This window comes from Balaenoptera acutorostrata, chromosome 3, assembly GCF_949987535.1.
Source record: "Balaenoptera acutorostrata chromosome 3, mBalAcu1.1, whole genome shotgun sequence".
Lineage (NCBI taxonomy): Eukaryota > Metazoa > Chordata > Mammalia > Artiodactyla > Balaenopteridae > Balaenoptera > Balaenoptera acutorostrata.
The window spans coordinates 37,464,475-37,478,970 of NC_080066.1; the positions used below are offsets into that span (position 1 = coordinate 37,464,475).

Here is a 14,496-nt window from a genome sequence, read left to right on the forward strand (position 1 = left end):
GCTGCAAGTGATACTGAAAGCTCTTCAAGGACTAGGGCTATATCTTCTGCTTTTTACTTTGATAAATCCATTTTCAGCCTAGAGCACACACTGTGGGCCACTATCCCTGTGGATCTGAGTGAGGATAATCCTATCCTTAGAATCATTCTTGGGTCGGGGGGTGGGCGGAGGGATAGACTGGAAGTTTGGGATTGACATGTACACACTGTTATATTTAAAATGGATAACCAACAAGGACCTAGTATATAGCACAGGGAACTCTGCTCAATATTATGTAACAACCTAAATGGGAAAAGAATTTGAAAAAGAATAGATACATGTATATGTATGACTGAATCACTTTGCTGTACACCTGAAACTATCACAACATTGTTAATCAACTATATTCCAATATAAAATTAACAGTTAAAAAAAAAGAAGAATCATTCTTGATCCATCTGTCTCTGGAAGGTCTGGGCCTCCTCGGCTTTAAGACCTTCATTCATTCATTTGACAACTTTTTTTATGTGTTTGTTTCATGTAAGTTATTGGGAGTAAAGAGATAAGTAATAAGGCTCTTGCCCCCAGGAAACTCAGAGTCTGGTGAGAGCAACAGATACACAATACACAACTACACAATACACAATACACAAATGATGGTAAGTATGCAGGTATGAGAAGTGCAGTGAAGGCTTCCCAGAGAAGGTGATGCATGAGCTGAATTTGAAAGGCAAGGAAGACTAAAAAGCACTGGGGTGAGATGGAGGTCTTTTCAGGCAGAGGAAGCAACTTACACAAAAGTGAGAGTATGCAGCGTTCAGGGAACTACACGCTCTTAAATGCGAGAGGAATGAGACCAGTGAGAAAGGTAGGCAGGGGCCAGATCACAAAGTGCCTTTTGTAGCATGCTAAGGAATTTGACCTTATCCCGCAAGTGAGGAGGATCTACTGAAAGATTTTATGTAAGGAGGTAACATCATCAAGTTAATGGTTTGGTTAAATCACTCTGGCTGCAGTATAGAGAGTAGACTGGAGTGAGGCAAGACATGGAGCAAGACTGCAGCTGGAAGACTGATTAGGAGTTCAATGCAATAATCAGGATAAGTGACAGTAGCATGAACCAAACTAGTGACAGTGGGAATAGAGAAAGTGGTCGGATAAGAGAGATATTAAGAAAGTAGAATAATAAGAGTTGGTAACTAATTGGATTTGGGAGTTGAGGGAGAGGGAAGAATCAAGAATCACAATCCGATTTCTTTTTATTTTTTAAATGGAAACTGTGATCTTTTTTATTTTTTAAAAAATATTTATTTATTTATTTATTTGGCTGCGCCACGTCTTAGTTGTGGCACCTGGGATCTTCGTTACCAGGTGAGGGATCTTCATTGGCATGCGGGATCTTTTAGTTGTGGCATGTGGGATCTTTAGTTGCGGCATGCAAACTCTTAGTTGAGGCATGTGGGACAGGGATCAAACACGGGCCCCCTGCATTGGGAGCGCGGAGTCTTGGCCACTGGACCACCAGGAAGTCCCACTATCCGATTTCTTGTTTCTGTGATTGGGTGGTGCCTCTGTGGAGATTTGGAACATGAAAGGAAGAACAGCTGTTTTATGGAGAATAGTGAGGATGGAGACATTTAGACATAGTGAATTTGAGGTGTCTGCTGGACGTCCAAGTGGAGCTGTCTAGAGGCAGTTGATATAATGGCCTGACCTCCAGGAGGAGATCAGAGTTGTAGACATTGGAGAGTTGAATGCATAGAGAAGATAGTTGAAGTCATGAGAACAGATAAGATCACTCAGAGGCAGTGTAGGGTGAGAAGATGGTGTGGGATTCCACCATTTAAGGAGCGAGCTATGGGACTTCCCTGGCGGTCCAGTGGTTAAGACTCCACGCTCCCAGCGCAGGGGGCACGGATTTGATCCCTGGTCAGGGAACTAAGATCCCACATGCTGCACAGCGCAGCCAAAAAAAAGGAGTGAGTGAAAGAGTCCATGGTGGAGGCTGAGAATGACAAGCCGGAGAGATAGGAGGCAAGTTGGAAAAGGGAACCTAATGGACCTTGAGGTTTCAATCAGTTATTTTATGACTTTTAGCCGTGGGATGGGGCCAAGAACGAGCTTTCAGGGAATTGAAGAAAGATGTAAATGATGGTTAAATGGATATGTATATTTGTTGAAATTAATCAAGCTGTATGCATATTATTTATGCATTTTATTGCATGTAAATTGTACCTCAATAAAGCACTCAGCATAAACATTTTGAAAGAAAACTTGAACGTGATCAAATATGCTGGGAGAAGAGCATACTGAGGGAAAGAAATTAAGGGAGAGAAGGGATGATTAAGGGGAAAAGGTCCTGAGGAGGTGGAAGAGAGAAGCTTTGAGCAGGTGGTAGGATTAGCTTTAGACAAGGGATTAGCTTTAGAAAGAGGGCTTCCTCTTTCACTGATAGAGGAAGAAATGAGGAAGAAGGAATGTTTATGGAAGTGGATAAGTTGGATAGGAAGTAAGGTAGTAAGTTGAGTCTCTCTTTAATACTTTCTTTTTCATGAAACTGGACCCCACATGTGGTGGTTTTAGAAATGTGCCTACAAATTCTTTGATACTCCTCCCTTCAAAAGGTGGAACTTAATCTCCTCCTTCTGAGTCTGTACCAGACTCATTTCTCATGAATAAACTATGAAAGAAATGATGATATGTCATTTCAGAGATTAGGCTATAAAAAAGACTGCAACTTTTGTCTTGATAGGGTAACCAACCATCCTGATTTACCTGGAACTGAGGGATTTTCTGGGATGCAGAAATTTCAGTGCAAAAACCCGGACAGTTATGGGAAAATCAGGATGAGTTGGTTATCCTAGGTTTGATCCTGTTCTTTTCTCTTTTGGATCATTCACTCTGATAGAAGTTAGCTGCCATGTTATAAGCTGCCAAAAGAGAGGTCCACATGAAACTGAGGGAGACCTATGAGCAACAGCCAAGTAGGAACTGAGGCTTCAGTCCAACAGCCCAGGAATAACCAAGACCTACCAAGAACTACATGAGTGAGCTTGGAAGCAGATCCTCCCTCAGTTAAGCCTTCAGATGAGACTGCAGCCCCTCTGGACAGCTTGACTATAACTTTATGAGAGACCTTGAACCTTAACCACCAGGGAGCTCCAAATTTCTGACCCACAAAAACTGTGACATAATGTTTCTTGTTTTAAGTCGCTATGTTTTGGGGTAATTTCTTATACAGAAATAGATAACTAATCATCAGATCAATGAAAATGAGGGGAAAGTGGTGTGATAGGTTTCCAGGACCTAGCATGGTTGGATGACTTCTCCAGCAGCCCTAGACAACTCCAGACCATGTGTTTGTCTACTTCATATGCCACTGATATTATGCAATGTCCAACAGTATCTTTTTTTTCAACAATATCTCTTGATAAAGGAATTTTGCCAAAATCGTATTTAGCTTTCTTACTGAGCTATTAATCATTAACACTATGACTGACTTTAAAAGCTTTTTGGCTGGAATGTAACCTGTCACTGTTTTGGCTACAAAAAGTGTAACTTTAAAGGATGGCTTTATATTTTTGATCCCTTCTCTTATCTTTAGGAAGAAATTTTATTGAAGTTACATTAGGAAGCATTATTTTGTGGGTTTTTCTTCCTCTAGAAAAAAAATATTTTTGATTATCGGATTGGCCACTGTGCTTTTTTAAAAATGGCACTAAAACTTCATTGACTTTATGACACTATTTGACCAAGTTTCATAATCTATGTAATGAAACATATGTAGTGTACTAGGAACCAGGGGCAAATAGACTACTAGTTTATTTTATTTATTAAAAAAATTTTTTTATTTACGTATAGTTGATTTACAATGCTGGGTTAGTTTCAGGTGTACAGCAAGGTGAATCAGTTATACATATACATATATCTACTCTTATTTATTTATTTAAAAAAATTTTTTAGGGCTTCCCTGGTGGCGCAGTGGTTGAGAGTCTGCCTGCTAATGCAGGGGACACGGGTTCGAGCCCTGGTCTGGGAGGATCCCACATGCCACGGAGCAGCTGGGCCCGTGAGCCACAGTTGCTGAGCCTGCGCGTCTGGAGCCTGTGCCCCGCAACGGGAGGGGCCGCGATAGAGAAAGGCCCGCGCACCGCGATGAAGAGCGGTCCCCGCACCGCGATGAAGAGTGGCCCCCGCTTGCCGCAACTGGAGAAAGCCCTCGCACGAACCGAAGACCCAATACAGACAAAAATAATTAATAAATAAATAAATAAATAAAAAAGAAAATTCTTAAAAAAAAAAATTTTTTTTAATGTATACATTTTAAAATATTTATTTATTTATTTATTTAGGCTGCATTGGGTCTTAGTTGTGGCATGCAGGATCTTGGTTGCAGCATGCAGACTCTTAGTTGTAGCATGCATGCAGGATCTAGTTCCCGTACCAGGGATCAAACCTGGGCCCCCTCCACTGGGAACATGGAGTGTTACCCACTGGACCACCAGGGAAGTCCCTCTACTCTTTTTTAGATTCTTTTCCCATATAGGTCATTACAGAGAGTTTTTTTTTTTTTGGCTGCGTTGGGTCTTCGTTGCTGCACACAGGCTTTCTTTAGTTGCAACAAATGGGGGCTATACTTCGTTTCGGTGCATGGGCTTCTCATTGCGGTGGCTTCTCTTGTTGTGGAGCACCGGCTCTAGGTGCGCAGGCTTCAGTAGTTGTGGCACGAGGGCTCAGTAGTTGTGGCTGGGGGGCTCTAGAGCGCAGGCTCAGCAGTTGCGGCGCACAGGTTTAGTTGCTCTGCGCATGTGAGATCTTCCCAGACCAGGGATCAAACCCGCATACCCTGCATTGGCAGGTGGATTCTTAACCACTGCACCACCAGGGAAGTCCCATAATTAGCACTTCTCTTTTTCAGCTGTTCATCATAATTCATTACACTTGTGGATTACCCAGCCCCAGCACAGTCAGATTCACCCAGTATATGTATTTGCACTGTATTCCTGGGCAATGTTTCAGTTACAACTTTTTTCTGAGTTTGAAAGTATTCAGTGTCCTGATTTAACTTTCAACTAACTGATTTGAATTAATGTCCATTTTTGTGAATTGAAAATAAAATGTAACACAATGAAATTTAAAATTTAACACATAAACAATAACACATATTATGAAAAAATACATTAGTTTAGATTAACTGCATCATATCAACTGAACATTATTAGCTGAGACAAACTATAGAGCAACCTAAACTTTAAGAGTGAAACGACTATTGAGATGTTACATGATTTGAGAAAATCATGATTAATCTGACATTTAAAATTTATGAAGCAGATGTGAATAAAAGCTTCTCATCCCACTAAAATATCCTGTAGATAACTTGATAGATCACTGGTTCAGGGACCTCATGTTGGAAAAGTGCTGGTAGATTGGGAGAAAGTTGCAGTCACATGACTAGAGGACTCATTGAAGGGGAAAAGAGAAAGGAGAGCAAAAACTAAAAGGAAATGTACAGTGTGATCCCATTTATGTTAAAAAGTGAGCGTAAATTTTAAGTACATAGGAAAAAAGCACTAGAAGGAAAAAGTGTGTAGTGGTGATCAGTCTAGAGAGGGGAGAGACTAGGAGAGCAAAGGGAACCCATCACATTCTACTCTATATATGCTTATCTTTTTTTTTTTTTAAGGAACATTTATTTATTTATTGGCTGCGTTGGGTCCTCTTTGCTGCACAGGCTTTCTTTAGTTGCGGCGAGTGGGGGCTACTCTTCGTTGCAGTGCGTGAGCTTCTCATTGTGGTGGCTTCTTGTTGCGGAGCATGGGCTCTAGGCGCGTGGGCTTCAGTAGTTGTGGCACGCGAGCTTAGTTGCCCCGTGGCCTGTGGGATCTTCCCAGACCAGGGCTCGAACCCGTGTCCCCTGCACTGGCAGGTGGATTCTTAACCACTGCACCACCAGGGAAGTCCCTATGCTTATCTTTTTTATTTCAAATTGTGGTCAAATACACATAACAAAAAATGTACCATCTTACCTGTTTTTAAGTGTAGAGTTTAGCAGTGTAAGTGCATTCACATTGCTGTGCAACCAATCTCCAGAACTTTTCTATCTTGAAAAATTGAAACTCTGTATCCCTTAAATAGTAACTCCCCATCTCATCTCCCTAACCCCTTAAACACTGTTCTTCTTTCTGTCTCCATGAATCTGACTATCCTGGGTACCTCATATAAGTGGAATCAGACAATATTTGTCCCTTTGTATCTGGCTTATTTCAATTAGCATAACATCGTCAAGGTTCATCCATGTGGTAGCATATGTCAGGACTTCATTCCTTTTTAAGACTGAATAATATTCCATAGGCTGTTTATACCACATTTGTTTATTCATTCATCCATTGAGGGACACTTGGGTTGCTTCCACATTTTGGGTATGGTGAATAATGCTACTATGAACATGGGTGTACAAAAACCTCTTCAAGACCCTGCTGTCAATTCTTTTGGGTATATACCCAGCAGTGGAATGTCTAGGTTGCCTGTCATGTTTTAATCTTTTATGGTGAGAATGTACTCATGTATTATTTGTATAATTTAAAACATATGGAGAAAAGAGTCAGGTACTGTTAAGAAAGCTGGGGATAGAAGGGTGGAAAAGGTCCCTGCCCTCACAGAGTTTATGTGTATTTTCCTCCACAGGCCTTCCTAATTTGGAGAAATCAGGAATTCATATTTCAAATCAGTAAGTGTGGGTTACCTATGGGCAACAGTTAGGGATACCTCACCCCCGCAACACACGTATTTTAAATTCAGCAAATATTTGTTGGGTGCCCAATACTTGTCAGGTTGTACATTTGCCACTGGGAATTTAACAACAAACAAGAAATCAATGGTTCTTTTTTCTTTTTCTTTTTCTGTAACAGCTTTATTGTGATATAATTCACATCCCATACAGCTCACCAATTTAGTGTATTCATAGGGTTGTACAGTTATCACCACAATCAATTTTAGAACATTTTCAACACCCCACCAAAAAAGAAACCCCATACCCATTAATATCACTTCCCATTTCTCCCAACGCTGCTGCCCTAGGCAATCACTGCTTTCTGTCTTTATGGATTTGCCTATTCTGGACATCTTACATAAATGGCATCATATAATTCATGGTCTTTTGTGACTAGCTTCTTTCATTAAGAAGAAATGTTTTAAGAACCTAATGTTTTAAAGGTTCATCTGTGCTGTAGTATTTGTTTTTGTTGCTAAATAATATTCCATTGTATGGATATACCACATTTTGTTCACCCCTTCATCAGTTGATGAATATTTGGGTTATTTGTGCTTTTTGGTTATTATGTATTATGCTGTCATGAACATTCATGTGCAAGTTTTTGCGTGGACATATGTTTTTAGTCCTCTTAGATATATACCTTGGAGTGGGATTGCTGGTTAATGTGGTCAAGATAGTAACTACAGTAATATAGTTAATATGTTTAAACTTTTGAGGAATTGCTCTATTTTCTAAAGTGGCTGCACCATTTTACATACCCACCACCAGTGTTCCATCCTCCCCCAAACTCATAATAAAAACTGTCTTTTTTATTATAACCATCCTCAAATATACTTAACTTTTTATTGTGAAATAATTTTCAATTTAAAGAATTGCTAGGATAGTACAAAGAGTTCCAGTGCTATTTCCTCACTCAGCTTCCCCTGGTGTGAGATAATCAATATTTTGAAAAAGAAAGAAATAATAGCCAGAGACCAGTTCCAGTTTTTCTTGTCCTAGGTGTTAGGAGCTTCTGCCAGTCAAAGCAAAGACTATTTATATGCAGACGTGCCTGACTTAAAATGGTTTGACTTACAACTTTTGTATTACTTTAACCATGGTGTGAAAGTGATACGCATTCACTAGAAAGTGTACTTCTTTTCCCAGTATGATACTCTCTTCTGATGGTGGGCAGCAGCAGCAGCAGCAGCAAGCCACAGCTCCCAGTCAGCCACATGAGCACAGATGGCAAACAACCAGTATACTTACAACCTTTTGTAGCCACACAACCATTGTCTTTCACTTTCAGTACAGTAGTCAATAAATTACATGAGATATTCAACACTTTATTATAAAATACACTTGTGTAGGACTTCCCCGGTGGTCCAGTGGTTAAGACTCCACACTTCCACTGCAGGGGGCACGGGTTCGGTCCCTGGTCCGGGAAGTTCCACATGCCCAGCAGTGCGGCAAAAAAATAAAAACAAAAAACGCTTTGCATCAGATGATTTTGTCCAACCATAGGCTAGTGTGTGCTCTGCTTGCTTAAGGTAGGCTAGGCCAAGCTACGATGTTCAGTAGATTAGGCGTATTGAATGCATTTTTTTAAAATATATATATGCTAGGTATTATTTTTTTTTAATTTTATTTATTTATGGCTGTGTTGGGTCTTCGTTTCTGTGTGAGGGTTTTCTCTAGTTGCGGCAAGTGGGGGCCACTCTTCATCGCGGTGCGCGGGCCTCTCACTATCGCGGCCTCTCTTGTTGCGGAGCACAGGCTCCAGACGCGCAGGCTCAGTAGTTGTGGCTCACGGGCCCAGCTGCTCCGCGGCATGTGGGATCTTCCCAGACCAGGGCTCGAACCCGTGTCCCCTGCATTGGCAGGCAGACTCGCAACCACTGCGCCACCAGGGAAGCCCCTGAATGCATTTTTGACTTATGGTATTTTCAACTTACCATGGGTTTATTGGGAGGTAAGTCAAGGAAGATCTGTATAGAGACAGAAGTCAGCGATAAGAGGGTCACATTATGGTGCCCGAGGTAACAAAACCAGGTTTTCGTCTAGTAGACAATCAGATCCTGTTAGCAAGGTCAATTTCGGGGAGGAAGGGACTACCTCACAACCCGCACTACTGGTGGTCTCATCACACGGATGCATGGTTTGGTAGCTTTCTAATCCTACCGGGCTGTTTTCTCTCCAGCCAAGAGTTTCTTGAACTCCTGAAAGCGTCAGGCAGTGCTTTGAAAGTCACATCCTCCGCCCTTACCCAACAGCACTTATTTAAACACCTCAGCCGTCAGTTTCCCGTAGCGCAGGAGACCGGCCGCAGCAGAGGAAGCAAGGCGTGGCGACACATCTAGGGCCACACCCAGACCCACGACCGGGGCTTGAACGCGCCGGCCGCTCAGGGGCCTTTTCTGCCCTCAGACTCCAGAAACACGGCTCCCTATTGGCCAGGCGTGCACCAGGGCCCGCCTTCTGGAAGTTGCAGGGCGGTCTCCTATCTAACCCCGAGTGGCGGCCTCCTTGTGGGGCCACGGGGCTGAGAGAGGGAAGTGGGCTTCATTCTGTTCTCAGCAAACGAGGGTCGGGGTACGAGAGCCCTCTTACAGCGAGGTCAGGCCAGGAGGCTGGATTAGGATGGTCGCGAGACCCTTTGTCTGCTCGCCCCGGCGAAGGGGCGGGGCCGCGCGCGTTCCGCTCCGGAAGCGGAAGTGCGGGCACCCTGGGGTTCTGTCCAGTGAGAGCTTGGCCCGTGCGCCAGCCGTTCCTCCCGCCGGTCACATCTCGCCGTCTTTTCTGCCCGTGTTCCCTCGCCGGCCCCGCCATGCTGTCTCTAGATTTTTTGGACGATGTGCGGCGGATGAACAAACGGCAGGTGAGGTTGGCCGCCCACTGTTCCCCTTGTCCCTTCGACGCTGCCACTGCGGTGCCCCGCGGACCTCTGGGCCCCAGTGTGAGGGCCAGAGCGGGTCGGACGCCTGGATTATTCCATCTCTTTGTGGGGTCTGTGTCCAGAGGTAGCTTTATCCGCCCCCTATTTTTAGCCGCTAGCTGATACGGGGCCTTATAAGGGCGGAGCGGGAAGCCTGGTCTTCACGTTCCATTGCCCCCTCTGAGGCAGGGAAGCCAGTGGAAACCGTAGGGCTCTTTGTAAGTGGGAGTTGGGGTTGCTTATTGTTTTAGGCTTAGTAAGGCGGCAAACTCGTGATTTCTCCAGTCGCAGCGACTTCCGATGGATTCCGGCAGCTAGGTTTAGCTGTTCACCGCTACTCTGGGATGCTCCGAAAGGCGGTTGTAAGGCCCCACCAAAGCCGTTTGGCTACTTTGAGCCCGTTACAACCTTTCTAGTACAGCTGGGTCTCAGCGGGCTGTCCTGACTTACTTGAACCACCTCCGAGTTCAGAGTTGAAACAGTTACTCTCCTTGCCCTTTAGTCCGCTTAGCATTAAGGTATACCTCAGGATCCTCGGGTATACCTCCCAGTGTTAGTGGTACAGGGATCCTGAAACTTCCATCTCCTGATTTTGTCCTTAAACCTTACTCCGTCTTGAACTTACAGATCATATTCCAAATGGTACTGGGAATACTGTTGTAATTATTTAGTCATTGGAAAAAGTTGCTCCTTTTTGTCTTCTACTCCTAGTGTGTCTGTAGAGCCCACTTTTGCTTGCCTCGGACCTTTTTACAGTGTTTTGCTGTTAAGAATTGTCCTGATGTCACTATTAAAGGTTTTTCTCTTGTACTTCTATTATGCACTATTTATATTTACCATTTAGGGAAGAAGATATACAACTTCCCCTTACTCCCCTTCAGACCTTAGCTAGCTCAGTGCCACCTCTTCTTAGACATGTTTCCTAATTCCTTCAGTCATAATTGATCATTTTTTTTCCCAAATTGCACAAAACGTTTCAGATTCTCACTTGTATAGTGTTTTTTCATCCATATCTGAATTTCTAGGTGCAGAGACATTGCTTTGAAGAAGCTCTTCTTTTGGGCCTACTGTTTATTGTACCCTGTGCAAAGTACAATTAGAGAAATGCAAAGATAGATAAGACAGATTCTGCCTTCAAGGAGCATAAATATGTAGAAAATGACTAAGGCAAAACAATAACTATTTTGAGCTCTTGCTATGTGTGAAATGCTTTATATACCTGTGAGGTAGATAATGTTATTCCCATTATACAAGTGAAGAAAATGAGCAACCTCCCAGAGATTGTTAGGAAGGGATGTGAAGGATTGGATAGCATGGGGATGAGATGAGGGAAAGTTAGAAATGAGGTTTTACCTGCACATAATATCTGGGGGAAAAAATTGATACTGATTGTAGGTACCGAGAGCTAATTAGATGAAAAGAGGGAAACTAGAAGTTTCATCAAATGTCTGATTAATTTGAGTTGTAATTTTTTTTTCCTATCAGGTTCATAGAGGAATAGTTTAGTACAGTAAACTCCATCCAGGGGAATTCCCTGGTGGTCCAGTGGTTAGGATTCCACACTTCCGCTGGATGGGGTCTGGGTTTGATCCCTGGTCGGGGAACTGAGATCCCACAAGCTGCGTGGCGTGGCCAAAAACAAAAAAACAAAAAAAACAAACCTCCATCCATTTAAAGTGTATCAGTTGATAAGTTTCTACAGTTATATACACCCATTACAATCAAGATACAGAACATTTCTGTCACTCACAAGATCCCTTTGTAGTTCATTTCTTTAGCACTTGGCAACCACTGATTTGCTTTTTTGTCAGTATAGATGGGTTTGCTTTTTTAAAAAAATATTTTATTTATTTATTTATTTAGCTAGCTGCACTGGGTCTTAGTTGCTGCACACGGCATCTTCATTGCGGCATGTGGGATCTTTAGTTGCGGCATGAGGGATCTTTAGTTGTGGCATGTGGGATCTAGTTCCTCGACTAGGGATCGAACCCGGGCCCTCTGCATTGGGAGCATGGAGTCTTAGCCACTGGACCAATAGGGAAGTCCCTGGTTTGCATTTGATAGAAATGGAATCACAAAGTATGTATTCTTTTGAGCTGCAAGTTTTAATTGATTTTTAACACCTTACTCAAGACTTTTGTTTACGGTATGTAATTTTTATTTTTGTCTGCTTCACAGTTTTCAAAATTAAAGTGTTTCACTACTTTCATGGCATCCAATACACTGTTGCCAGATTAATGTCTTCTCTCCTGCCCTCCAACCTTCAGTAGATCCCACTGCCTTGTAGGTTAAGTCCAAACCCCTTAGAATAGCATTTGAAGTAAGTCCCAGTCATTTTACAGTCTGCCATTTCTCACTGTTTCAGTCTTGTCCCAGTTTACTCTTCCTGCCTGTTTCATTTCACTGTGTATATGAACATTGTTCTATTCAAGCTTTGTGTACTTAACTGTCTTCAGAACTCCCCTTGTATTATTTCTGAGTCTTTGTGGACCTCCCTAGACTATTAGGTGATCTCTAAAGCCCTTTTAGCTGTTATGTACTATTCTATTTGTCTTCTCCCCTTTGCAGTGTGGCTCTTTTACTGTAGTGTCAGAGCACAGTGTTCCTGAGGCTTTTCTTAATCCATGAAGCCCTGATTTGTAGTTTGCCTGTTTCTGTGGTAAATACTTCCAACATGGTTGATTTCAAGCTGCTAACATGACATCACTGAATGTGGAATTAGGAAGAAATGTGGTAGCATGCAACTGTAATTTCCACCTTACAGGTAAAATTTTAAAAATAATCTCAAGAACACAGATAATAGTAAAATGTAGTAAAATAGTTAGAAACTGGTTTAGAGTATTTATTGACTTTGTTTTTAAAGTAATTTAATTGTACTAATTTTTAATAACACTGTGTTTAACAACCAGCTTGCAAGATTCCTGAAAATTTAGCAGGTTGGCTCCAGCACACCTCTGGTTGTAGGTTAGTTTCTTGATGCCCATTGAGGTAACCTTTGTGTGCAGAAAAGCCTGTTTAGAATTCTTATATTTAAAAACATAATATTCAATTTGTAAAAGCTAAAATTTTAAAACCAAGTTCTTAAACCTTTCAGAATCAGTTTTCAAATCTTATCCTATTTAAAGTCTAGCAGCTGGTGGGATCTTAGTTTCTTAACCAGGGATTGAACCCGGGCTCCCGGCAGTGAAAGCTCCAAGTCCTAACCACTGGACCGCCAGAGTGGACCGCCAGGAAATTCCCAGGTCTAGCAAATTTTAACAATCACTTTTAAGGGCCTTTGAATATTTGGGCTAATTTATAAACAGACATCGTTAAAACATTAAATTTAACTTGTAAATTTAAAGAATTTCCTTTTTAAGAACATCGATTATTCAACAAACATCACTGCATACTTATATAATTTTTATAAATCTGGAGCTTAGGTTCTCCTAAATGTTTCAACATTTGAATATAAGATATAAATAGTAAGCTTTCTGATTAAAATAATAAATCTGGGCTTCCCTGGTGGCACAGTGGTTGAGAATCTGCCTTCCAATGCAGGGGACACGGGTTCGAGCCCTGGTCTGGGAAGATCCCACATGCCGCGGAGCAACTGGGCCCGTGAGCCACAGCTACTGAGCCTCTGCGTCTGGAGCCTGTGCTCTGCAACGAGAGGCCGCGATAGTGAGAGCCCCACGCACCGCGATGAAGAGTGGCCCCCGCTTGCCGCAACTAGAGAAAGCCCTTGCACAGAAACGAAGACCCAACACAGCCAAAAATAAATACATAAATAAATAAATTTTTAAAAAATGGATGCCATTATTTGGCATCTATATTTAAAAAAATAATAATGATAAAATAAAATAAAATAATAAATCTACAATTGATTGTACATTTTAAATTGGAATTACAAACCTGACCTATTACTTTAATATTCCACATTCTCTTAAATTTTACAAAAACTTAAGATACCAAATATGCACAGCACCCTTAACATAAAAGTATTAATACTATACATAATTTCCTTTAAGCATTTCTGTTCTTAATTATGAATTTTCCTGGAGTGAAAAGATGCTTATTCACTAAATAAGTATGTCATGCCAAGTAATTTTTATATTACTTTCATGTGTAATTCTCTGCCTGCTGAGAATTCTTAATGATCAGAGGATATTGGCCAGCATGTGACTAGATCCATGTTTGAGCCCTGATGGGACTAATCTGACTTTCACAGAATTTGCTTTATTAGCTCCTCCTTAGGCCTTTTGCATTACTTGATTGAATTTTGCATTTCTTTGGATTTTAATTATCTGTATGTTTTCCTACCTAAATCTGAAGACCTTAGGACTTGGCATGATCCTTTCTTTTTATTTATTTATTTATTTATTTTTTAATATTTTGGCTGTGCCTCACAGCATGTGGGATCTTAGTTCCCTGACCAGGGATCGAACCCCTGCCCCCTGCAGTAGAAGTGCTGAGTCTTAACCACTGGACCACCAGGGAAGTCCCTCTTTTTATGTTTTTCAGTCTCTTAGGATCCCTTAACTCTTTTTTTGTTTGTTTTTTAATTTATTTGTTATTATTTTATATTTTGGCTGTGCTGGGTCTTCATTTTGGCACACAGGATCTTTGTTGTGGCATGTGGACTCTTAGCTGTGGCATGCATGTGGGATCTACTTCCCCAGCCAGGCATTGAACCGTGGCCCCCTGCATTGGGTGTGCGGAGTCTTACCCACTGGGCCACGAGGGAAGTCCCTCACTTAACTCTTTTTAAAAAATAATTAATTAATTAATTAATTAATTTATGGCTGCATTGGGTCTTCGTTGCTGCACGCGCGCTTTCTCTAGTTGTGGC

General features: G+C 41.8%; 1 protein-coding gene across 8 annotated transcripts in view; it reads left to right on the plus strand.

The window, feature by feature from the left end:
* Window positions 1-9,442: 9,442 nt before the first annotated feature.
* The window catches only part of SEC11A (SEC11 homolog A, signal peptidase complex subunit), a 50,935-nt gene continuing 45,881 nt past the window's right edge, over window positions 9,443-14,496 (plus strand). For 6 of the 8 annotated variants that reach the window (XM_057543736.1, XM_057543739.1, XM_057543740.1 and 3 more), the window contains exon 1: window positions 9,448-9,608. In XM_057543736.1, the coding sequence (XP_057399719.1) occupies window positions 9,558-9,608 (51 nt within the window). In that variant the 5' untranslated portion in view covers window positions 9,448-9,557. Of the gene's footprint in view, window positions 9,609-14,496 lie in introns of all 8 variants that reach the window. The other 2 variants (XM_007194294.3, XM_057543738.1) reach the window with 2 other exon arrangements.